Source organism: Paralichthys olivaceus, chromosome 18, assembly GCF_024713975.1.
Source record: "Paralichthys olivaceus isolate ysfri-2021 chromosome 18, ASM2471397v2, whole genome shotgun sequence".
In the NCBI taxonomy this organism is placed as follows: Eukaryota; Metazoa; Chordata; class Actinopteri; order Pleuronectiformes; family Paralichthyidae; genus Paralichthys; species Paralichthys olivaceus.
Window position 1 is genome coordinate 5736193 of NC_091110.1, and position 25155 is coordinate 5761347.

The 25155-nt window shown below is 40.0% G+C and overlaps 2 protein-coding genes across 9 annotated transcripts; one reads left to right on the forward strand and one right to left on the reverse strand.

Annotated features, from left to right (window-relative positions):
* Positions 1 to 131: 131 nt before the first annotated feature.
* srek1 (splicing regulatory glutamine/lysine-rich protein 1) lies at positions 132 to 11437 on the forward strand. 6 transcript variants are annotated; one of them, XR_011239227.1, is made up of 14 exons: positions 437 to 451; positions 594 to 727; positions 1668 to 1818; positions 2218 to 2341; positions 2705 to 2820; positions 2900 to 3049; positions 3407 to 3585; positions 4068 to 4198; positions 4274 to 4376; positions 4472 to 4576; positions 4998 to 5069; positions 5276 to 5390; positions 8654 to 8862; positions 9034 to 11437. XR_011239227.1 is itself a non-coding variant. In XM_069514407.1 (13 exons), the coding sequence occupies exons 2-13, from the start codon at positions 717 to 719 to the stop codon at positions 8801 to 8803; spliced, it is 1407 nt and encodes a 468-aa protein (XP_069370508.1). In that variant the 5' UTR covers positions 437 to 451; positions 594 to 716; the 3' UTR covers positions 8804 to 11437. The 6 variants fall into 6 exon arrangements, 5 of the variants coding, with proteins under 5 accessions (XP_019938043.1, XP_069370510.1, XP_069370508.1 ...); XM_069514407.1 differs by having other exon boundaries at positions 8654 to 11437; XM_069514408.1 differs by having other exon boundaries at positions 4277 to 4376; positions 8654 to 11437.
* Positions 11438 to 12271: 834 nt separating this feature from the next.
* LOC109626053 (interleukin-31 receptor subunit alpha) lies at positions 12272 to 19690 on the reverse strand. 3 transcript variants are annotated; one of them, XM_020081713.2, is made up of 16 exons: positions 19464 to 19690; positions 19290 to 19337; positions 18972 to 19025; positions 18743 to 18857; positions 18480 to 18634; positions 18236 to 18381; positions 16685 to 16826; positions 16400 to 16488; positions 15861 to 16068; positions 15549 to 15734; positions 14577 to 14711; positions 14042 to 14200; positions 13321 to 13461; positions 13127 to 13211; positions 12931 to 13012; positions 12272 to 12801 (listed from the first exon to the last, which is right to left on the reverse strand). In XM_020081713.2, exons 1-16 carry the CDS (start codon positions 19537 to 19539, stop codon positions 12334 to 12336), a joined length of 2289 nt encoding a protein of 762 aa, XP_019937272.2. In that variant the 5' UTR covers positions 19540 to 19690; the 3' UTR covers positions 12272 to 12333. The 3 variants fall into 3 exon arrangements, with proteins under 3 accessions (XP_019937272.2, XP_069370506.1, XP_069370507.1); XM_069514405.1 differs by having other exon boundaries at positions 15549 to 15737; XM_069514406.1 differs by lacking the exon at positions 19290 to 19337 and having other exon boundaries at positions 15549 to 15737; positions 19464 to 19648.
* Between the last annotated feature and the right edge of the window lie 5465 nt (positions 19691 to 25155).

Below are 25155 nucleotides of genomic sequence, written 5' to 3' on the forward strand. Positions count from 1 at the left end.
TCTGCAATGAGGGACTATGGGAGAAAAAAGAAACACGGTCATTGACATGTATTAAAATAAATAAATGAGTGGGGGGGCTCAGTGCATGATGGGAGTTCCTCCAGCAGTCCAGACCTATAGCAGCATAACTAAGCAGAGCCCTCTTCAAGTCTGGCTGTGCGCGCTCCCGCCAGGTGCATGCAGTTCTCTGCGGACAGACGGAACCCTCCGCCACACCTGCCCTCCGGATCATCAGCTCGGCTCGGAGCGGCGGAGAGAACCAAACATTAAACCCCCACACACCACCCGGAACGATCTGCCAACGTGTCCGTCAGCTGCGCACAATGAGCGGGATCCCGGGCACCGCTGTGGTCCAGGTCACCAACCTGTCCTCCGCCGTGAGCAGCGAGCAGATGCGCACTCTGTTCGGCTTCCTGGGAGACATCGAGGAGCTGCGGCTCTACCCGCCCGAGTAAGCGCCACCTCTCCCGGCACGCGCTCGCAAGCAACACCGCGGATCCGCGGCCTCCGCGCGAGGAAAAAAATGAAGCATCATCGCGTCCGATGAACAAACTAACCCCTGTTCACTCTTTGTGCACGTGTGTCTCCCGCAGCAACGCGCCGCAGTCCTTCTCGTCCAAAGTGTGTTATATAAAGTACCGGGAGTCCTCCAGTGTTGGTGTGGCGCAGCATCTCACCAACACTGTGTTTGTTGACAGAGCTCTCATAGTGGTGCCATGTGCGGAAGGTGAGTGCAGCTAACACACACACACACACACACACACACACACACGACATATGGACCTGCCCCCCCTCCCCTTCAATTCAGTCTTTGCAGGTTTTCGTTGATCTTTCAGTTTTTACTCACTTGGGAAATTGGCACGACGTTCAAATGGCTAGTTGTGTTTTGCAGTTTCAGCCATTTTTGTGACACAGGACACCTAGCCCAAACCACTAGCTACAAGCTAATTGTCTCACAGTCTAGGTTTGTGCATGGGGACACACGGTGGTTCCTGCAGAAAACATGAGCCATGTTGAATGTTTCCAAGCTGCAGGACACTCCACTCCCCCAGGCTAACGTCCCTGTAAAGACTGCTAGCTTATGTCACACAGGAAACTGCCATTTGTGTTACTTATTACAACACAGCTAATGTAACCCCCCCCCCGGTGCTCCTTTTCTTTCAATGTGTCCCTGTGGTGCCACTGATGTTCCCTTGTGTTCAGTGAAACAATGATAATCACCTCTAACCTGATGCTTTTTGTCCACGTGACTTGGTGCTGGATGGCTACTGAGTTTATTAATTTGGTTTTGTATGTTTTTTCTGTGTGATTATGTGTGCATATCAGATGACTAGACTGGCCCAGCTGTTACACTACACTAGCCTGAGTCAGGCATTGTTTTCCAAGCCACTATCCCCGATCGGGCCAACGCAGCCTTCAAGGGGGAATGTGACCCGGAGAATAGCCCGCTGAGCCTTCCAAGATGGACACCTTGTCTCTTTTATTTAATTTTTCTTTTCTTTTTTTGGTTTGTTTCCTTTCATACTTTCCCATGTTGTCCACTCTCTACTGTCTCTATCCAGAAACTACAGTATTGCTTATCTCTAGCGTTGTGTTTATATTTGTTATTTTGGTTTGTTGTTTTGATTATTGTCCAACCCCCACCCCCCTCTCTCTTTCCGCTACAGCTGCAGCTTGTGTGTGATTGAATTCTGTCCAGGTTGCTACGGCATACCGGTGGGATGTGTGTCACACATGACATGGGACATGCTAGGAGGATCACTAACCCTTTACTCTCCCACTCCTGTTGCTGTAGTGAGGGGGCTAGACATTAAAAAAGTGAGACCCAGTCACTAAGAACCTCACCAAATTTGAAGAAAGAATCTTGTGTATTCTCTTTGCTTTCGGAGTTTTCCTCACAGTTACCACACCACAGCTCTTATATAAATGTTTAGTGTTTAAAAACACAAATTGTCCATTTAACATACTTTCTCGTGACACATGCATTAATGTTTTCCGTCGTTACCTATTTAGACAATTTTCTTAGCACCAGAAGTGTTAGAAAACTTGTCAAGCTATTGTGACGTTAAATTGTTGTTATTGTTCCTTCTGCTCCAACACAAAGGAATGAGCAAAGCTCCTAAATTCATTGTTTTTGTAGCTAAGTCTTGGTTAACGTTTCCTACAGTTCTTAAAATTGTTGTTCTTTTCTATATCTGATGTCCTGTGTGCTATTAGTGCTGCAGCCATTGGGGTTGTCTTGTGTTGCACACCTTTCCAACACTTCGAAAACGAACGCCCCCCCCCCACGGGAAAGCGCCCATGCTTGATATGGTTCATGACCAATATGTTTCCAGTACAGGTGACCCATGCATCAAAGTGATGACTCATTCTCTGCATTGTGGTTCTTTTTTATTTTTTTTAAATTTTTTGATCTATGAAAAGAGACCAAGGAGAAAATCAGTGTTCTTCTGTTTGTGGGTGAAAAGTTAAGATTTTTGCACTTGAAAAATAATAGTTCAGATTGACTGGGAAGAATAATCTGATACAAAGTAAGGAAGCTCTGTCTCCAGTTTACCATGAGTAGACAGTAGCACACGTGTAGGTTGTATGGGGAAGTGTATGCTCTCTTTCTCTCTAGAATACAGTGGGCTAAATGTGCAGACATAGAGGAAACAGAAGATTCCCTCGATTGCCTTCACTAATATCTGCTTCTGTTCTGCAGGAAAAATCCCAGAAGAGGCCAAGGCCTTGTCACTTCTGGCACCTGCCGCTCCAGCACCAAATCTGATTCCTGGAGGGGGACTGCTCCCGATTCCTAATCCAGCTCCGATTCAGAATGTGAGTCGGCGTGTTGTGGGGTGTAACTTGAGTTGTCTTGTATCATGTAAGTAAAACCTGTGTGTTTTTACACCTGCAGGTGAACCTTCCGTTAGTGAACCGGATGTCAGCAGCCAGTCTTGACTCCACAGCTTCAGTGCTCTCCCAGCCCCCCCTCATGGGAAATGTGGATCCCTCAAAAGTTGATGAGATCAGACGGACCGTCTACGTCGGCAACTTAAACTCACAGGTGAACGGAATGTTGAATTTGTGTCAGATAGACGAAATCACTGTAAATCAATATCACGACTATTTTAAACATTATCAAGTCAGTCAAGTAAAGTGAGTGCAGGTCATTACATTTATCTCGAACGTGACAGCCTGCCATATTCTCATGAGTCCTGCCACAATTTCATAATGAACCAACAGTTTTGTACACCTCTTATAGTGATAATAGGTTAATGTTCACAAGATTCCTCCATGAGCTGGAGAAGTCATACCTGGAAACAATCAGCAGCTCCAATCTGGTTAAGACCCAAATTAAACCTTTACGTTCTGCACCAGTTAACGTTATCTTATTCATTTCTGATCATCGATCTTTCGACAGACCACCACTGCTGACCAGCTGTTAGAATTCTTCAAGCAGGTGGGAGAAGTCAAGTTTGTGCGGATGGCAGGAGATGAGACACAGCCGACCCGTTTCGCCTTTGTAGAGTTCGTGGAGCAGGACTCGGTTGCCAGAGCCCTGACCTTCAATGGAGTCATGTTTGGGGACAGACCCCTGAAGTATGTATTTTACTGTTAAGATCATTTTACAACGCAGCCCTGCATCAGACACTGTAAATGAAAAACAAATAACTGAGCCAACACATTGTCTGGGTCTGAATCCTCTTCATTGTTATTTTCATCGTTATTGTCGCCAGTGAAGCACTGCTGTTATCTGGTTTAATATTGCTTCCTGTGGGGAAGCAAATCACTGCATGGCTTCAAGTGGAGTTCAACTTTGGTGAACTTTGACCCACGATATCCGCTTCACATTTGTGTATGTGTGGCTGTGTCCTCGTCTGGCTCTAAAGGGAGAAGTACAGAAACTTTGCATCCGGTCTTTAAATGTTGTATCAGTCCTATATCACAGTGATAATAATAAACTTGATTTTTGAACACCTCAAAACAAAGTTACAAAGTCCTAGACATGAACAAATGGGTTTGTGTATCTTGAAATAGCCTTCACGGCTTTGTGACAGTTGATATTGTTTGATGTCTTTCAGGGTTAACCATTCCAATAATGCCATAGTGAAACCCCCAGAGATGACGCCACAGGCTGCTGCTAAGGAGTTAGAGAGTGTGATGAAGAGGGTGAGGGAGGCCCAGTCGACCATCGCTGCTGCCATAGAACCAGGTACGACGAGTTTTAGTCGTAAAACAACAAGGTTGTGTTTGCAAACCGATGCTGACTCTCCTGCTCTCCCTCTAGCAGACACAAAGACGCGATCCTCGAGTCGGTCTGGAAGGTCACGCCGGTCACGCTCCAGTTCAAACTCAAGAACGCGCAGGAAAAAGTCCCGATCTAAACACAGGTCTCCATTTAAGCTACAGAGTTTCTTTAGATTTCACTCTCTTTATCCTGTGAGCATATGATGATACCATTTTTGATTTTCTTCTGCCGGAGTAGACCGTCACAGAGGTCGTGGTCAGGGATTCAGTCCCACAGTTCACGAAACAGCCACAAGAGGCGTTCCCGCTCCAGAGACAGGAGACACAGTCGGAGTCGCTCCAGGTATGTTTAGAACAAACAACATAAACGGTTTTACTTTCCAAAGGATCTGGTTTACTTTGAAATTATCTCCAAGTCAAACCCAGGCCTGGCTAGAACCATTAACATATGACCCAACGTGCACCCGTGATTAAACACACATGTTAAATACACAGTCAGTTTTGTTCTTGGAAAAGTATCAGTACGTCTCAGCCGCTGTGCTCCTGCAATGTAAACGGTCTGTATTTGTATTTATACAGCACTATCGTTTCATATAAGCTGATTTAGATGTTAAAAGTACTGCACAATCGTTTTAATACCTAGTTCTCGCCCACTTGCGTTTATTTACTTTTTACACTTGAATTTATATAAATGTATTTTTTACTCTTTTCTGTGGGTTACCCATCTGTGCTGTGCTGTAATCCAGTTAATGCGTTGTTGTCAGGGGCCACCATCGGAGGAGTAAGGATCCATCCAGGAGCCCTCGGAGGAAAGTCAGATCACCATCAACAAAAAGGTAAATCCATCAGAACCCGCTCTGCCGAACTCTTCTGACGTGTTCTAAATATCTTTTCAGAAGTGACCTTTTCAAAGGTCCTAGGTTTGTCCTGAACAATTTCTGTGTTCCGAGGTGGATTCATCAGCACGTGTCCACAAGTCATCAGTCGTTTGTTGTCTGCAAGGTCGTGACTGGTGTTTTATTGTTACTCTGTGTACTTTCAGAAGTAAGAAAGACAAGAAGAGGGAGCGCAGCAGGGACAGGAAGGAACTTTCCACATCCAGGAAGAGGAGCCGCAAAGATGAGGACAGGATAAAGAGCAAGGCCAAGCCGTCAAAGGTAATAAAGGTTTACGCTTCGGGAAAACGAACACTCCCTCACGCCCATAACATGCTGATAAAGTATCCGCTGATCAATCTCTCGTCGTCGAATTGGCAAATAAAGCTGTCTCACTACTGACAATTTAATGAACCAAGCCGAGTCTCACTAAAACAGGCCTGAGGAGATAAATGAGGTGTCTGCAGTGTTGTAAAAAAGAGATGAGTGGAAGGAGCTCCCTCTAGAATTTTCCTCCCTTCTTACGGAAGGAAGAAGTCTTTTATAGTGACCTTGTTTTCCTTCTTCAGTGAGCTCTTTATGGCCGACTGAAGTCCTCAATAAAAATAACATCTGCCAGTAAATAGAGATGCGTTCTGTGAGCAGTTAACTTCAATCATCATCTTTGTTAATTATCAATAACCTATTCAACTTTTTCTGACACAACATAAAGGTGTTTGAACAATAAATTTAAGTATTTAACTAAATCTAATATCACATCACTCAGAACTGCAGCTCCTGCTCCTCTTGTTATTTAAGAACTGGTAAAATAATATGTGACACAATGACTTAAACGTGGAAACATAAATTAGGTGAACTCCAGCACATATTAAGTGAGGGTTATTTTCGTCTCATAAAAAAGGCTGTAGCTTAAAAATATGTAGATAAAACAGGAAGTGAAATAGAGCGAACTGCTGTGGTCTCACTTGTATTTTAAGAATATTAGCATGCAGTTTCTATAGAAACAGGCAGGTAATCGATTTGAAAAATTGCAAAGGACGAACGGGATATAAACGTTATAAACCAAACTACGAAATGAAAATGTTCAAGTGAAGAGCTGCAGCCACAGACGCTTAATATTCAATTCTGAAGAACTAGAAACCTCCAGCTCATAAAGGTAAGTAACATTTTACTGGATGATTCTTTTATGATAAAACTGTTGAATGAAGAAAACTAATAATTTCACACATGTAACTGTATGGGAATATAAAAACACATTGGGGAAAGAGCCTTGTTTTGTATTCCCTCTCCATCCCATTCTTTCCTGTGATCATGAGCACAACATGGTGGAAAGTAGGAGCATTCGTGTGTATGACTATAACAGAACTGCAAGAGAAATGAACCAGGGAAACAACACAAGCTTATAGTTTTACCAGAAGCCCATTAGAGTCGTATTCTGTCCGAACCAGTCAGGCATTCAGTTTTTTTGTGTCTGAGCCAAACCCAAGAACGATGTTTTCCACAATAACAAGCGCGTAAAAATGAAGGACGTGACCAAACCTGATCCTGAAGGGGTCAGGTTTTCACACGCTAATGCCCATTTATCAAAATCTTATGAGACAAAGTGAACGAACAACTTTGAAAGTAAAAGAAATGATTGACTCAATCACAGTGTTATTAGACACAAGACGTTAAAAGACTTAAAGGTCAAGTGTGTAAGATTTAAGGTGACAGGGATCTATGGGCAGAAAATGAATATAAAATAATCTGTAATATGTTCTCTTGCGTGTTTCATCTAAATTGTACAAATTGTTGTTTTCTTTACCCTTTATATTTAAATACTTTATATTTACATTGAGGGGACCCTCTCTACGCAGGACGCCATGTTTTTTACATTAGTCCAGACTGGACAAACTAAACACCTTTTGAGTTTTTATGACAATTAAAGGCTGCCACAGGTTCTTTTTCATGTTTGGAAAGAGAGGGTGAGGTGAGGGGTGTGCAGCCTCCATAGAGAGGACCCCCTCGATGTAAATATAAAGTATTTAAATATAAAGGGCCTTTTCTGGGGTAAAGAAAACTACAATTCATACAATTTAGATGAAATGAACTAGTGGAAACATCATGAGGATTATTCTACAGAAAATTTCTGCCAAAAGTTCCCTTTCACCTAAATCTTACACACTGGACCTATATATATATATATATATTTAATAACATATTAATATATGGAAATGTTTTACTTTTAAAAAATGATTTCTGAAGCAAACAGATAAGTATAACATTTTAACACATAAACCTACAACGAAGTGTGTGCATTCATACAACTACTTTTCTCTGTAATAACACTTACATCATTTCCTGGTGTATCTCTTGACCTTCAGCCCTCGGATCATTTATAACAGATTTCCATCAGTAATATATTGCTCATCATCACACAGAGTTGACGTGTGCAGAAAATTACTCACCATGCTGTTACGTAAGTGGGCAAACGGCAAGGAAATCTTTAACCTTTGAAAATCCGGGCTAAACACAATTCAACCCTCAACACAGGCCCCCCCCCACTGATCTTGTTTGTCAGGTGGGGTTTTTCACTGCTACTTTGTCAAACCACAAAAACATCAGACAAAAAGTGTCTTGTTTAATGTCAATCTTATCGTCAATCTTTTCAGATGAAAATCAGAACACTTGTTTGACACATGAATTAATATTTCTCCACGGAAACCACAGCAAGCTTGCGCACCGCTTGTTATCTGAGTTTCAGTACAGAACACTCAACCCTGTAGTTGACCCCCACGTGACATCCTTTTCATCTGCTACAGCCACAGATCCACTTTGAATGCCGATTATACTTTTGCACAGTGAACAAACCACCCAGGGTTTCCACAACATATATTTATAGATGGCACCAGCACACGACTGCTTCAGTATTAGGGCAGACGTACATTAATTAAGTATCCTCCCTCTCAACTCCCCCGCTGACCTGTACAGTACTTGATCCGCTCTAGAGTTTATGAGGCACGTGTTTGAACACATTGAAAAAAATAGTCCAATGCAAGCAGTTCATCTGACGTACACAGTCAAGACGTCAGAGTTAAAGTGACCAGAAAGATCAGAAGATCTGAAGAGCGACAGAGACGAGCAGGCACACACACACACACACACACACACACACACACGCTGCAGAGAGCAGAGAACGTCTCCCCGCAGATTATCATACAATGTGGTGTTTTAACGTCATAGCTGCAGAAGAAGAAACGCTCTGCTGATCCAGGAACATTAACTCGTGAGGTTATTATAAAGAACAGCTCTTCTTGTGAGTGATTAGAAAAGAGCAGAGGAACAGAAGCACTTAAGCGCATTGTGTTTCACTTCAAACTTCTACTTCCACTTTTTTAAGTCTTCCTCACTAAGTATAAGTAACTCATACGAGACAGTTTGCTCCTCTTAAAGAAATGACCGGTGCAAATGTGTTTCTCATCTCTTGCATATATTTCTTCTGAGCTTGTTTTTCCTGGTTGATCAGGTTTGAATGTTACTCAGTCCCATGGAATTTGTTATTTCAGGTGGAAAGCAACTACAAGAGAGAAGAGAAGGAAGAGTATGACAGCGAGAGAGAAGACTCACCCAGCGAGGACGTGACACTATCGCCCTACGTCCTGCACAACGGCAGCTACAAGACTCACAACGACGAGGACGTGGACAGCACCAAGTGACTGTTACAACATAACTGAAGCGAATCCTGTTGCATCAAGTGATGTCATCACCACCCACTGTGTGTATACATACAGAAACACTGGATAACCACTTACAGCGGCGTGTGCGTGCGTGTGTGTGTGTGCGTGTGGAATTGAACTGGATTGCATGATATTGTATATTCTGCAGTGTCCTCCACCAGTTCGTTCACTGCTTGAAGAACTCAAGCATTTCTATTGTTTCTATGTAGATACGAAAGCTCGAGGCACCTGCACCAGCAGTTTAGAGACAGGCCTGAACCAGCTCCTCATCACAATCTGTAACCGCAGGAGTCACAATGTCTCCCCACACTCGACTTCCAGAGCTTTCTCAGAAAAGCCATTTCAAAGAAAGTCACGGAGGAACCGAGCGGCAGTCCCACAGGAAGAACGGAGTTTGTACTTTTTTTTTTGTCCGGCAACTGGGTTTTAACCTCACACTTGTCCCTGTCATGGATATTTTAAAAAGACCAAAACGTTTCTCTCCATTCCTGCACGGACATCAAGAGCTACCACCATGATAATCTAAAAAGCCTTTTTCAAGCCTCTAAGATTGTCATCAGTCCTGTCACACTGTGTGTGTGTCGCATGTATGACATTTACTTCAAAATGTTGAATATTGCACACTGCCATCTGCATTTACAGTAAGACGATGTTTATGTTGAAGTTTTATTTATTTGAGATCAGTGTTCAAAGCCGAAAAGTGACACATTTTATTTGTGCTCTACTGTACGTGCAGTTGCAAACACCAAAATACACAAGGCTTGGACTGGCAGCTATTCTGGATTTCAAGCTTCGCAAACTTTCTCAGGCAGCGTTTAATTTTAGAATTTTTAAATTCTACGACAATTAGAAACCATAATAAAACCTAATCATTCCGTGAAACCAGTCTGCATCTGGTTCTGTATGACAACTTCTTTTTTTAGTCAACTAAATTATAAATGGTAACGTTTGATGTTATAGGTTTCTGACCCCCCATCCTGTCATTGTATGTGTCTCACAGCCCCTGTCAAATTGTAAGTTCCTTATATGGTCTTTCATATATCAGTGTTTTCAGAGAGAGAGGCTGTCCAGTCACATAGTTATTGGAAAATAATAATACTAATTATTATATAATCCAGGACGTACCAGTAATGACGAGGTTCCTTTACCAACTAAACCAGCTCCTTTTATCAGCCAGCTGAATTTTTTTTAAATATAACTAACGTTTGTTTGTTTTGACGGCGAGGTACAAAGAAGTTTCCCTGTGTCTGTCTGAGGCCTCAAGTGTAGTTCTTCTTCTGCTGCTGTGGTTTTCTGAAAGTGTCAGCAACTCTTTCATTGAGTGAGACAAATGGTGCGTTACATGTTCTTTGATCAAAGAATATAACAAGCGTAAGAACATAAAAACTTTGGCTAATAACTTGTGTCGATGCTGAAGTGCTCACTTCCCTTCTGTTTAATGACTTTGTGAAAGAATCCTTTATTCCCTCCATCCTCTGTGAACTGGGGCGTCCTCTCCGATTATGTGTTGATTTTACGACTTTGAAGTGCTGTAATTATAAGAACGCAGAGTGAACTGTTTCTGTGAACCGGTCTCTTAAAAAACGATGGTTATAGATCAACTTTTCACTTTGTCAAAACATAAACGCTTTGCTTTATTTCCTGTTTTTCTTTCATGAGTGAACATGTTTGTGCTTTTTCAATATTTCTCATTACTGGTAGTTGCAACAAGATCTCATCATCTCATGCTCCTTTTCCTGTTGTTATTGTGACGGTGTTTTATAGTTACAATTCAGGCCTGTACTGTAAAAGTATGTTGTCGTGCAGAATGTGTGTTGGCTCCAGAAAAGTCGTCGCTGATGCTGAATCCACTCACTGGTGTTTTACACGAGACACGTCACAGCTCAACATCACGCTTACAAGCACAGAAAGGTCAAAAAGTGCCTCGAACATAGATTGTACAGAATATTCTAATAGACTATGGAGACTTATTGACAGATGCAACCTGAATTTATTGTTCTGGATGTTGAATTGCTAAAGTGAGATGTTATATATGAAAGTATTGTCTGTAGTATTTAATGGCAGAAGAATCTGAAGCTATGGTGGATTTATTTTGACATTTCTTTGTCATTTTGGTGTTAACAAAGCCAGTATTTAATAACGTGTCAAAAGAGTCAGTAAACTGGCCCCACATGGAGAGTAGTTTTTACATACACTTGTCATTCTATGAAAGTACTTTTAAAAGGAGACGTAAATACTTTCTGAACATCTTTGCCAAATTCTCCGTCTTTACTGCTTTTACCAAGATTTTTCCCCCCCCCTGCTTTTCTTGTTTATAGACGAGGCTTCAATTTGAATTGGTGAACATGTGATGAAGTTAAGTAAAGAGCTTTTCCAACAAAACTGACAGTATGTGAAGAGGTTTATTTTTGTATATCAGTGTATCCACCACATTGAGCATATACTGTAGAAACATGACTTTCTCCTGCGGGACTGGCCGCTCGATGTAAAGATTTGGTGACACTGTTTTTTTTTTTGAAGAGCTTGAATGTATCTGATCGTCCTCAGTTTGAAACTAACAATATATTCATTCTGTTTCCAACACAACACTCATTAAAAGAGACTTTTCATTCAGATGTTTTGCTTCAGTTTGTCAAGTGTCTGGGGTCGGTATCTAAATGTCTGCAGCCCCAAATGAAAATCTGAATTAAGTGTTATATAGTGTATGATGTCTGGCTCAGGGAAGAACCCATTTCATTTTGGTGCACATATGATTGGAGGGCACATCCAGGAAAGGTTTTTCACTTTCTTGAACATTTTCATTGATTTGAGAACCGTGTGTGAATCTTGATGAGAACATTCCGACATGCTTAAGGGGGTTGGTATCAATTCTGTGTGGATTCAAATAAAAAACTGGATCTAGTGGATATAAATGTTCTTTCTTAGGGGTGTGGTTTTTTTAAGCCATAGCTGAGAAATGTACTGTGGCCTTAGACATACTTAAGGGGTTGACATGGAGTGCTCTAATCCCAAGTAACATCAGAGTCTATTGGATTTAAATGTTGTTTCATGGGACACTATGTAGCTGACAAATGTGGCCTCAGAGGCTTGTTCGAATTTAAGGGGACTGATGTGCCTTGGCGGAGGTATGCGCCCTATGTGCCATTCTAAATCCATCCATGCTTTGTAACAGAGCCATAGTGATTGTAGGGATGGTTATGTTGGGCTGAAGATGGTCAGTCCAGACTTCCAGGGGCTAAATATTTTAGGCCCTATGAAAAAACCTAAACCACCCACAAGCCTGGAAAACCCATCTGATGACCAGTACTTTAATATAATGCATCATGAGTTATTCACATTAACCAGAGGATATTTGGTAGAGTATTTTCAGCAATGTATAAAATGTAATAAGCAGAGACGATGTGCATGGACAAATAGTGCACGATCATAAAATAAAAGTACAGATAGTAGAGGAAGGAGGAGATTTTTTTTAATCCTTACTGTACAACTCATTGTCCGACTCTTGACTGTTAATTGACTCTGACATTCATTGCCAAAAGTAAATTGTTAGAAATCTCCTTGTCGTCCACCGTTGAACTGGAACTTAATTGTCCAACATGGTCCAATCTTAACCTCAACACAGTCGTGTCCTGTCGATCAGTCTCCGAGGCCTGGGCGAGGGCTGTGTTCGCCGGCCTGCCCTGAGGCATCCGCTGCTGAAACATCTCCATTGTTGTGTAGTCACTTGAAAAGGCACAAGGGGGACTGTGGAAGTAGGAGCATGTGTCCGTAGTGTCGTCAGGTTCGATATCGTCAGCTGGTTGCTCTTCGATGTCACTTTGGACCCAGGAACAAGTCATTTCTGGTGATTGTCCCTCGTCTTCTGAGTTGTGGTGAAGCACTGATGCTAATGTGTTAGGAGGGAGCAAAGCTTCTTTCTCTACTATCTGAAGAATGTCTGTGGACTCTTCTGCATTCAATTTCATGGACTCTAGTTCCTGAGTGGAATAAAAACAGAATCCATCAGTAAACAATCTTTAATAAATTCATTTCAGAAACATACTGTTTACAGTATTATAGAACAAGACTGGTAAAAGTATAACTGGTGATACATTTTATAGACTTACCATTTCACAGGATTTTCCTATTTTCTGCAATGCATCGCTGTTTCCAGGGTTCGGTATGCTCGGCCACAGAATGACTTTACCTCTATATGAAGTAGATACCGTAGGTAGAGAGGCACAGAGCAGTTTTAAATTAGATCTATATCTGCCAATGTGAAGAATTGCTGAGTTTGTGCAGATTTTGAGATATTTAATGTACCTTTTTATTATTATTGATGCAAACAGCACAGAGGTTACAACAGCAATGGGAATGATGAAACCATTTACATAAGAATAAAAATATCCTGTGGAAAGAAAAACATGGCGGAAGTTACACGATTAGTAAAGACGTATCTTTGGAAAAAAAATCTGACATTTTCTTTAAAAAGTCTGAAAAGTTGTCATTGATGTGACCTTTACTGGTTTTAAAGTTGTGCGCTCTGCTTCGTACTCCTGCTCCTGCCCGGGTGAAGCCTGATATCTGGACCTGGTATGATGTGTCTTCTTCCAGATCCCCCAATTCACAGTGGTCAGACTGTGGATCCACTGTGATATCTGCAAAGAGTGACACCAATGACAGCCAGTGGCCAGAGGCATGTTTCCTGATTGTCCCATTGTCCTGTTCTTGTGAACACGATTTCTTGAGAACACTATGAAGGATTTTCATCAAATTTGGCACAAATATTCAGTTCGACTCACTGATTGACTGATTTGATTTCGGTGTTCAAAGAACAAGATAACGGTGGCTTCATCAACCATGTTTCTGGCCTCCTGAACATGGGATCTAAAGTCAGCCTTCAGGGAGTTTCTCCAAACTTTGATCAGTTATCACTTGAACTCAAAGATGACCTGATTAGATCTCAGCAGTCAAAGGTCACAGTGTATGTAGACTGAAACAGCACTGGTTGGCTGAGGCATAAAGACTGACAGTATTGTGTTTATTTATCATATTTAGGTTAGTTAGTTTGTTAGTTAGAAGAAGAAGAAGATATACTTTTATTGTCACGTTTAACACTTTTATATGCATACATGAAATTGTTCTCCGCATTTAACCCATCCAGTTGGCACCTGGATGAAACACACATTGACAGACGCCATGTACACACATAGTTAGTTTAAGGTGTATGTGACTCACTTCTCTCTGTACTCGTCCCCCCGTGGTGGGACTCAGTGTAGTGGATCATGTAACCCAGTAGGAAGCCTCTGATGTCGTCCTCCGGGATGGACGACCACTGAAGCATTACTGAATTCATCGTCATGTTGCTGAGGCTGATGTTGGGAGCGCTGACAGGAGCTTTGTAGTCACAATGTCAAGAAGTCAGACTCTTTTGTTATGGACCGGATAAGAAGAAACTCACAGCATTAGCCTAGTAGCTCTGACGTTTATTTTAGTTTGGGGCATTGCTCATGGGAGGACATAATCTGTTCTTGTGTCTTGTATAGACATTCACTCTGGCACCACCAGCAGGTTGATTTGCTATGAATTCTGACTTTGGCAATCCCCTCACCTTTCATTGCCATCATCCAGGTGAAAAAAAACAATGTCAATTTTTCCAATACTTGGTTTCTCTTGGTTTTCTTTATGATGAACATTACAGCCTTTGATGGTTTGGTGACTTTATACAATTAATCACAGAGAGAATGGAAAGAGAACAGAGACTGTGTCTTACATCCTTCGGTGAAGTAGAACTGTGTTGTCCCATAGGTGCTCTCACTCTTGTTGATATACTTGATGTTGCAAGTGTCCTTGTTTGGTCGTGTGTGCAGAGTGATGCTGTATCTCTTGAAAGGCTCCAGAGGCTCTCCTTATTTAAGAGGAAGCAAATGAATGAGCTCAGACACATAAAAACGAAATACTTTGAATCACACATCAATAGCAGCTCTGTCTCATATCATCTTATATATTTCATCATATGATATGTTCCTCTCCATGTCTGTTAGTTTGCAGGATTACCACCAAACGTGATAGAAGGATTTCGCTCATTGAAGAACCCATTTCATTGTTGTTGTGGATCTAGGATTTAGTTTTTTCAGGGTGTTTTTCAACATTTTCCTTGATTTCTCACAGAATTATCTGTGAATCTATTTGGGAGCTTGTTATCGATGAGCTCGTGCAATTTAGTGCGGATCCAAATAAAAATCTTGATCTAATGGATTCAAATGTGGTTTCAGGAGTGTAGGCCTGTTCAGCCACTATACAGTAACGGATATTGCTAGAAACCTGTAATAACCACCAATGTGTAGCTGAGAAATATAATATCACAAATCCCATCATGTCTATACAGACTGCATGTTGCAGCTGAACACCCCTCACTTCACCCTCTCCTTCCAAACATGAAAAAAAATCTAAATCTTACACACTGGACCTTTAATGAAGGGGTTGCAGTGTTGATTAGAATTTGAAAAAGACAACAGAGATTTAAAGCCAGAGGCAATTAACTTAACCAAGGTAATCTTGTCATCTAATCCTGTGGGGTTCAGGATGTGAACCCTCATCTATACAAAAATATTCCACCTCCTTAATTTGAAAAAGAAAATGCCGCTGAACATAATCAATCCTGTAGCCACGTTTCTGTCACATACCTGGTAATACAAATCACAAGTTAATCAGGGCTGACCAAAACATGTTCATATGTACAGACCTTGTAAAGGAGATAAGGTCCTCCAGTTTTTTGCATTCTGATAAAAGGACATGTACGCTGCTTTATGTCCCTTTGTCCTCCACTCCGCAGAGAAGCACACATAGGTTTTTATGAGATCGTCTTTCCAGAAAACAGTGAAAGAAGTGTTGCTGTGTACGGACACGTTCAGCTTCGCCTCTTCAATACCTGCTGATGCAAACGTTTAATAATTGTAATCTGATTTTATAGCCACAGGCTGTATGTTGATGCTGGTGATATTTCATTTCATTTCTTTTGAAAAGACAGAGCTGTTATGAAAGTGAGTAGACTCACTGTGCAGGTCCTCTCTCCGTTGTATTGTGTGGCTCACTGCTGGGGAGGTGCTGACATTGTTCACAGCGCTGATGTTGAGATGATAAGAGGAGAACGAGAGGATCAGTCTGATCTCAGACCGAGTCGTGGTCATCTGCTCACTCGGAGCTTCTCCTGACGCTTTAGCAATGGTTACATGGTAGCCGTCATACGACTCTGTGGCAGGAAACTAAGAAGCAGGTTCATTTTGTTATCAGCGTCACATCAGTAATGTGTACACGCATTCACTGGAGAGAAAAAAACGTTTTAATTTTCAAAATTTAAAAGGTAATTTTCTGTTTTCATAAACAGAAAAAGAGAAGAAAAAAGTATAAATATCTTCTATTTGTCTGAATCAAAATAAGTACATATTATTATTATCATATTAAATAATCTCAGTAATTCCTTCTCAGGTGAATGCAATATACTTCCTTACTTCAGACTATTCAGTGGATATATTTCTCTTTATATTAGATATATCATATTTTAATTAAGGGAGATTTGTTTATTGTTAAAATCACCTTCCAGTGTAGAGAAAGCAGCCTGCTGCCTCTTTTCTCTGAAATGTCACTGTCTTCAATGTTGACGATGACAGGCTGGTCTGTCAGCTCTGAAAGAGGATGTTTAGTTATTACAAAATAAGCAAGAATATTTCGGACTTTCATCTTTAGTGGAGTAAGAACTATTTCAAAACAGTATTCTGTTGTCAACTGCGTCTAATTTATTTATCATGATTTACAGCTAACAGAATGGACAGAAATCATTTCTTTTATATTTAGTATATAATAAAGTTGAAACAAACTGACCTGATGGGACAGTGTAGGTCTCACTCCATGGGCACTGGAAGCATTTTTTATTAGTGACACATTGTATTTGTACAGTGTAGAACAGAGAAGAGTTTAGATTCTCCACTGTGCATCCCTCTCTGTTTTGGGATTGAACCGGCAGCTGTGAACAACATAGAAATCAATGAATGGCAGCAGAATCAACTTATTCATTTTTCTTAGGACCAAATATTTAATTCTTCGTCATTGTTGTAACCCTAACCTGAGTACCTCAAATTACCCCGATCGGAGACGGGCTTCAGTACCCATAAGTCACGCTGGTTTCACGATATGGGGCTGTGCTCACAAGGGACCGCCACTTGGTGGCAGGGATACAATCCCCGGAGGCCTACTCAGTCATTACAGCATTTCTCACTATGAAAGCATGTAGATAGCCATCTTTGCAAAGCACCCCATGCAGACAAAACTGGAACTGAAAAAGCACAGTATGTCCCCTTTAAGGTCCCTCTTCTATATGTTTCAAATTCTAGGGACAGGGGCAGTTATGTAAATGTATGCTGATTAATGCAAATATGCAGATAAAACTAGCGCGGACAGTTTTTCATGGTCACGGTCAGAAGATCTGGGTTTACAGCTATGCTTTGTTAGGGCAAGGAGATCTGGAGGTTTTGGTTTTGGAAGTGGAAACTTCTCCAGATCCAGCTTTGCTAAGTAAGGGGTCTGCAGCATTCTCTGTAAAGCCAGGAGCTATCCTCTGTGACATTTTAAAACTTTACAACTTTACAAGATCCCACATTGTCAGCTTCACAGGACATGAAGTTATGGTCCCCAGAAGATGTATCCAGATAAATTCCAGACAATGACAAAATTACAAAACTGTCATCTTTGGTGTTGATTAAGTAATTGTCCATAACCAGTAAATAAAGTATTCTGATGCTAGTATTTAGTTCAAGCACGGCTATAGCTATGGTAGCATTATCATAGACGTAGACTTTTTACTTTATTTTATTTCTTGTGAGTCATCAAACTTCACACTAAATAGTTTGTGTATCAAGCAATTTTCAAGGTTCAGTGTGTAGAATTTAGTGACATCTAGTAGTGAAGTTGCATGTTGCAGGTGAATACCCCTCCGCTCACCCTCCCCTTCCAAACGTGAAAGAAAAAATCAAAAGACGTTTAGTTTGTCCAGTCTGGGCTACTCTTAAAAAACATGGCAGCCTCCTTAGAGAGGACCCGCTCCTGATGGAATATAAAGTATTTAAATATAAAGGCCCATTCTAGGGTAAAGAAACAATTTGTACAATTTAGATGAAAAATCACTAGGATTACTTTACATACAATTTCCACAAATAGATCCCTTTCACCTAAAACTGGACCTTTAAAATAATGAAATCTTAATATTAATTTTAATTTCCTTTGTAATTGACTCTATTTGTTAGGTACACAGTACTTGAAGGCAACATTCCCCTGTGAGGGTCAACAGATACGCAGTTCATCGACATAAAGCTATAAATCGACTTCTTAACTTTCTTCTGCACAAGTATTTTGTGTTAACAGGTTTTAAATACTGACCTCAGTCCATAACAGGCTTCCCAGCACCTTATACCTCACAGAGTAATAATTGACGGCCTTTAAGTCTTCCTGTGGCCAGCTCACATTCACATATAGATTTCCCACCTGGCGCCCGAAGGACACTTTATGTGGAGGACCACATCTCGCTGAAATGCACAAAAAATCACCTATGTTGAGATCTGTTAAAGAGTTAAAAACTAATTAAAAGCAATGTGATCATGGGAATACGTCTTTGGGGACCTACACAGGCTCTTCGGTGAACCGCTGAAAACTGCTTTTGTGCATTTCCCTGACTCGCCATTTTCAAAAACGTTGACAGTCATGTTGTTTGCTGCATACACCGTGATGCTCTTAGAGGATTTGGTGATGTTGTTGATTATTTGGCAACGTCTGCTATCTCTAGGAGGGGAAATAGTTAGAAATTAGATGGTTGTCATTACAAATGTGTTAAATATCTGTGTTCTCCCTAGTATTTATAAGCTGCGAAAGAGAAAATATAAAACTTACTGGTTTATGCTGAGTGTGTATATCTTCTCTGGTGTGTGGTTTCCAGGTCTCCACACACACATTATCATTCCAAGAGTATTATATTTACCGAAACAATCTAAACCACGGACTCCATCTGACAGAGAAGCAGTAATACAGTAATAATTAAGATAAAATAAAACTTTTTGTCCTTAAAAATGTCTTTAATGTTTATTGCAGCTGATAACTCAACCTGAGATGGATCAGATACCTGGGTGAAGCACACAGTGCTGATAATTGGAGGTAAAATTCGAGGCGCAGTTCACTGGAACATGATATGAAAATGGTGTGAAACTAGATCAGTTATCTCAGACATTGTTGAATCATTTTTACAAGAATTTGTTGTCTCACAGTAAAACACACCATAGCTTATCAGGATCATACGGGTATTTCTGTTGTGAGAAGAGGCGCTTGATAATATCTTTGTGATTATTTTGTTGCAGAAAATAATGCGATTCTTTTGAGAAAATTATATTTGAGTTTGATGACTCATGACAGAGTCAAAATGTTGTGATAAAAAGAAAAATACCTTTAGCTGCTTGAACATGAGAGGAGAGACAATAAGCAAGAATCAGACCTAGAGGGTGAACAACAATGGAAAGTAGATTTAACCTGTTAATTGGCTGAAAAGTATGAATTATAAAAAAGAAAGAAAGAAAAAACGCTTAATGCAAAATCACAAGTTATGTAGCAGCTTACTTACCGAGGATGAAAACATGTGGATGACAGGAAGAACATCTTGATTCAAAAAAACCAAACTGAAATCCACGAGCAAACATGTCTCACGGGACCGGCTGAAGGACTGAAATCTAGAGAGAGCGCCTGAGGCGATGTCATACCCACAACGTGCTGCCAAACGACATAATGCCATGTGTGAGTGAGGAGGAAATGTTTTTAAGGATTTTTACGCTGAGTGTAGAGGGGCGGGGGCATGTTTTCACACTGTTCAAATAGGAGTGACTTGACTATAGGCTCCCTGGAGTTCGCACTTCTTCTTTCCATAAAAAGAGCTGCTCAGCATATAAGGCGAGTGCATTTCACAATCACAAATTCACTCTGACTTGTAAGAGGGGTTGTATAAACCAGGGGAATGACTGTCAAGTATCAGAGCTCTGGGTTGTTTGAATGGATTATGCTGAAAATTATTCTTCTGAGGTTCGTTGTGAAAAAGTTTTCAAGGTTTTTTTTTTTGCTTTCAAAGAACTGACCTGAGTGACAACTCTCACTGGCGGTATGATTAGCAAATGTTTCAGTTTGAATCAAGAGACAGATTTCTTCATTCATCCGTGTCTGTGGCTGAAAGAGCTTTAGTGGAACTATCATCACAGCAGTGTGAGAACCTGTTTTTCTGTAAACTGAGAACAATCACACTTATATGAAATGCAAGTGGATGCCTTCAAGAAGTACACATAAATATAGAAAATACTGAATTGCATAGGAAACAGTAAATTATTTTTATATTTTGTATTGTCAAGTGACTTTATTTTCTGCCAAATTATGTTATAGGATATTTGAATAATTTTTTTTGAAAAAGCCAAAACAATACAAACTAGAATGGTAGAGTAAATAGAGTAAAAATATATTCATTATTATTATGTATTTGTATATGAAAGCATAGTTAGAAAGATGTCTCTGCCGTCAGGAGCATCTGGACCCAACAGTCCCCTTAAACTTAACCAAGCTGCCTAAAACTGCACACACTCATGAAGATTAGTTCCATACATGCGCCTGATTTTTCCCTCCATTCAGTTTCATGATGACCTGTCTAGTAGTTTTTGCGTAATCCTGCTAACTGATAAACTAACTAGAAAACAAATGGACAGGGGTGAAAACATAGCCTCCTCGATGAAATAAATAAAAATAAAAAAGAGTACTAATATTTTGTTTTGATGAAAATCACTGTGGAATAAACATTTATACTCAAATACACTACAGAACATTTCACCAGCATATGAAAATATGCCAGACATTTTTGCGTTGATGAGCAGTTACAGAAAAAGTATTTTCAGGAAAAACCAGGGATGAAAAATATAGATTAGAGTGTCATCCAACATATGCGATTCATTATGTGAGTCTGACACCTAACATGTGAGAAATACTCACTGTGTGAAATCTGGAGATGTCACACAAAGCTCCAACAAAGGCAGTTTTAATCAAATCTGAGACGAGGCTTGATTTTTTTTTTTCTGGTGGATCACGTGTCCAGCAATGAAACTGGGACAAATATTTGCAAGTTACATTTGTATTGATTCTGTATTTTTCAGTGGTGCAGCAGGATTAGATGAAATTTAAATAACTTTAAACTAAATAATTGTACTTTTAATAAGGAAAAACACAAGCAAGTTATTATTCAACACAACTTTTATTTGGCTTGAAGAGTTTGGCTTTTAATGAAAAATCAACTATTTATAACATAGATTTAGTTGCTGTGTTTGATCTAAAATAATAATGATCTTGAATTTAACAGATGTTGTCTTGTTATTGTCTGCAGAAAATCTATGTCCTGAAATCCATGCTGCACTTTTAAGACCACAATGAATGAAATTCAAGACCTATGTCAAGTATGATGGATATAAAAGAATATCAGAGTCCTGTTTTTGCAAACTACAGGCAGACCATCCATATTATTTTCCACAGCAAAGCCGAGTCTTCTGAGATCAATTCTGTCATGTGTGTTTGTAGTTCCATATTTGTCTTGTTTGTAGTTTGATTACAACATGCTAATATCTATATCATTGAAAGAGCTACAACACAGATATCACAAGCTATGTTAACTGCCAAAACAATTCTTTTTGAAAAACTTATTTTGAACTTTTATTAACGTCATATTTATTTTGAGATATAATTAAGAGCTATTTATACACATTTAATACCTAGCATGAACATGTTTAACACTTTTAAAGACCTAAAATTTAGATTTTAGATTTTTTTTTTAGACCCCACAAAGACCATGTGAATGTTTCATTATTTGATGTAGAAGGATGAAAAGCTGGCTGTTGTACTCTTGGAGCAGCAGATGGAAGCAGGCTGCAGCTGAGCTTGGTAAAGGAGGTCTAAGTGTCACAAAACACAGTAAGAACTTCAACAAGGAACCTACAAGCGCATGTACTATCATATGCGTTTTCAGAGGGAGAATCAAAGATAGAGACACACGTGAACATTTTGCTGCATGCTCCTTCCTCAGGGCTGAGCAGCAAACACAGGAAGTTCAGTTCACACTTCACCGACTTCAGCTAGCTGGCCAATAGAATGCCATCAACGCTGTTTATCAAGAGTTCAATCTTTGGCACGGTTTTAGAGCATGTTGCCAGCTGTGGAGCAAAGTTTGAAGCATGGTTGTTGTTGCATAAGCTACGTCTTTTTATGTTTTCTGACCATGGTTTTGACTTTAACGTTTAAGAAGAAGTCTTATTAGACACGAGGCAGAAGGAGACTTCTCAGAAACACTTATCTAGAGGTGTTGAGAAACAAATTAGAGGAACTGGGAGGATTGCACGTGTTCCATAAAAAGCCATGATTCAAATTAGAAAAGAACATTGAAGATCCTTACCCCAAGAAATACATTTCCGATAAATTGGTAAATGTCTGCCCACTCAGTTTTCCATGTGTAAATTTCCCCACCTCATATCTTTGTTATCATCCCTAAGATCAGTGACGTGCTGCAAGTAGCTTGCGGGCAACAAGAGTTGAAAGAAGATGTGGGTTGTCTTTTTCAATGTTCAGCTTTGATCAGAATTTAGGGGGGGGGGGTTGTTTGATGTTTGATGACTTAAAGTAATCATTTCTACAGTGAAATGGTATTTCTCATGACTTCCTGTGTTTACGAAACATGCAAGGTTCATTTTATAGGAACACTATCTAACACTGATTTTTTAATCTGAGTAAGATTGATAAAAGGTCGATAAGTGGTAAAGTGGTTGACTCACAGCAAAGTATGCCCTTAGTCGAGATCTCAGTTTAGCCAGGGCCTTTGTGCATGGAGTTTGAATGTTCTCGCTGTGTTTGTGCAGGTTTTCTCTGGACACTGCACAGTCCAAAGACATGCAGACTGGGGTTAAGTTAAATGAAGACTTAGGTGTAAATATGTGTCTCTGTATGTCAGGCCTGTGATACTCTGGCGACCAGTCCATGGTGTAACCCCTCCTCAATGTCAGCTGGGATAGGCTCTGGCCCCTCCGCAACTCTCGAAGGAAAAGTTATATAAAGTTATATGGAATTATTAAAAGAAGACATCTTTACAAATATTATGACTAAAATCACGAAAGTGAGGTGGTGTCAAAATGAAAATCGAATCTCTGGTGACTTCCAAACTGTCACATGTGACTGTGTATGAATGGTCCTGATAATGAAAGCAACATACGGGCTGGGGGTTGGGTGTGTTTAAATCCAAACCTAACCTTGATCAATTATGTGTTCATAGAAAATATAAAGCCTATGTCTGTGTGAATAATTTTCAGTTAGAAAATAAAATATGTATATATATATATATATATATATATATATATATATATACATATACATATTATATATATATATAAAGTTTGAAGCTTGGTTCAAACAATATACAGCATACTATACTATATAAAAACCACAGTGTGACCAATATTGTGCTTGATCCACTCAAAAGAATTAGGCAAGCTTTTGGCATTCGAATATCATGTAGATCAAGCAAGACTGGTCTTTGTATGAACTACTTAATTTTTTGTATGTAAAAAGTACATTTTGCAAGTAAAGTCATCTTAATGAAAAAACTACTTAACTTGGAAAAAGTATTTCTTAAGTAAAACAAATGTAGTAGTTCTTAAAAGACCAGTCTTGCTTAATCTACATAATAATCTGAAGCAAAGGGTTGCCTACATTTTTTTAAGTAGATCAAGAAGGATATTTTTAGCAGCAACCTCAGTTCTAAATATCCGGCCTGAGGGTAGGAGGTACGATATTGCTCTGCTGATTTATGTCCTTAATGTTTACATTTCCATGCCAACAGATTGTATAAAATAATGGTGTCTGTTTTTGTGTTTGTGTAGCTTAATCAGGTTGGTAATTAACAAAATGTAAAATAATGTGCATATTTCAGGAACATTAGGTTAACACTTTTGGTTTGAAACCTAAAACTGTTATTTATTATCTTTTAAGTGTAAATGAAATGAAATGATGATGAGGCTAGATTAAAAGTTATTACAATTCATTCTATGTGGAACATTAATATGAGTATGCAATTTTAAGGAGTTTCTTTCCTGTCTTTATTCAAGAGCGTGGTCTTTCAGTACAAGCACATGACTTTAATTTATATTCAGAATGTGCATTACTTTTCATCAAAACCCTGCCCTTGCACTCAAATAGCTCCTGTTTGCACTTGAATTTACTCTGCTTCTGCTCAAACTGTGTGCTTGCACAAATTTCCTGCACTCCAGCTTGGCTGCCTTCTGTGCTTTGTGAATCGTCTGCTCTTGGATTTCTCCTGTGCAGTTGGAATTCTTTGTGTTACAACCCTGTCAAAAGTCCACAACCAATAGAATGCAGACGATTCACAAGCGCACAGAAAGCAGCCAAGCTGGAGCACAGGAAGTCCAAGCAGGCACACAGTTTGAGCAGAAGCAGAGCAAATTCAAGCGCAAACAGGAGGTATTTGAGTACAAGGGCAGGGTTTTGATGAAAAGTAATGCACATTCTGAACATAAATTTAACAAGTCATGCCCTTGAACTGAAAGACCACGCTCTTGATTAAAGATAGGAAAGAAACTCCGTACAATTTCATAGGAATCCATCTGTTAGGAGTTGAGATACTTTAGTCTGGACCAAAGTGGTTGTACCAACAGAAAGTGCCATCTCTTGAAGCATAGTGCAGCTAAATATACAGAAGGACGTATAGTTAAATGAATTGCACTACATTAGATAATCTCAGTTTGTCATTGCCGCCAACATTTGCTCAGAAACAGAGATGATTGGGCAAGGATGAAATTAAGTGTGCAGATCTTGACAGTAGTGTTGATGTGCTGTCGCACCATCGTGCAATGGATCGTTGTGAAGGTCGACTCTTCTCTGGTGTTGACACATCAGGTTGTCAACACCAGCTCAATATTGGCCCAACACTCTGCAGTCTGTTTATTGAGCTCAGTGTGCCATGACATAATGTGATGCTGATCATAAAGGAAGGAAGCTGTTTGAGGTTCACAGCAAATGGGGCTCAGGCTTAAAAGGGGAGGCCATTAGGGCAGTAAGTGCTGTTGACTGTTAACTTGTTCTAGACAAATATGAGTCCTTGAAGACAATTCAGGCAGACATTGCTCCAGATAACGCATCCCTAAGGTTCCCCAGTGTATGGAGACTCTTTTCCAGCTGAAAATTGAATTCTTAGAAATATCAGTGTCATTTTTGATCAGTCCATGCATTTC

What these genes read in the sequence shown, in the direction of transcription:
- LOC109626053 (XM_069514405.1), bottom strand. Translation starts at nt 19,539, where the DNA reads ATGTTTGCTCGTGGATTTCAGTTTGGTTTTTTTGAATCAAGATGTTCT. An exon ending in TCCACATGTTTTCATCCTCG is followed by an intron (nt 19,338 to 19,463) that starts GTAAGTAAGCTG and finishes TTCACCCTCTAG; the next exon opens with GTCTGATTCTTGCTTATTGT. An exon ending in GCATCAATAATAATAAAAAG is followed by an intron (nt 13,013 to 13,126) that starts GTACATTAAATA and finishes TACTTCATATAG; the next exon opens with AGGTAAAGTCATTCTGTGGC.
- srek1 (XM_069514407.1), top strand. An exon ending in GGGGGCTAGACATTAAAAAA is followed by an intron (nt 1,819 to 2,217) that starts GTGAGACCCAGT and finishes GTGTGCTATTAG; the next exon opens with TGCTGCAGCCATTGGGGTTG. An exon ending in TCGGCAACTTAAACTCACAG is followed by an intron (nt 3,050 to 3,406) that starts GTGAACGGAATG and finishes ATCTTTCGACAG; the next exon opens with ACCACCACTGCTGACCAGCT.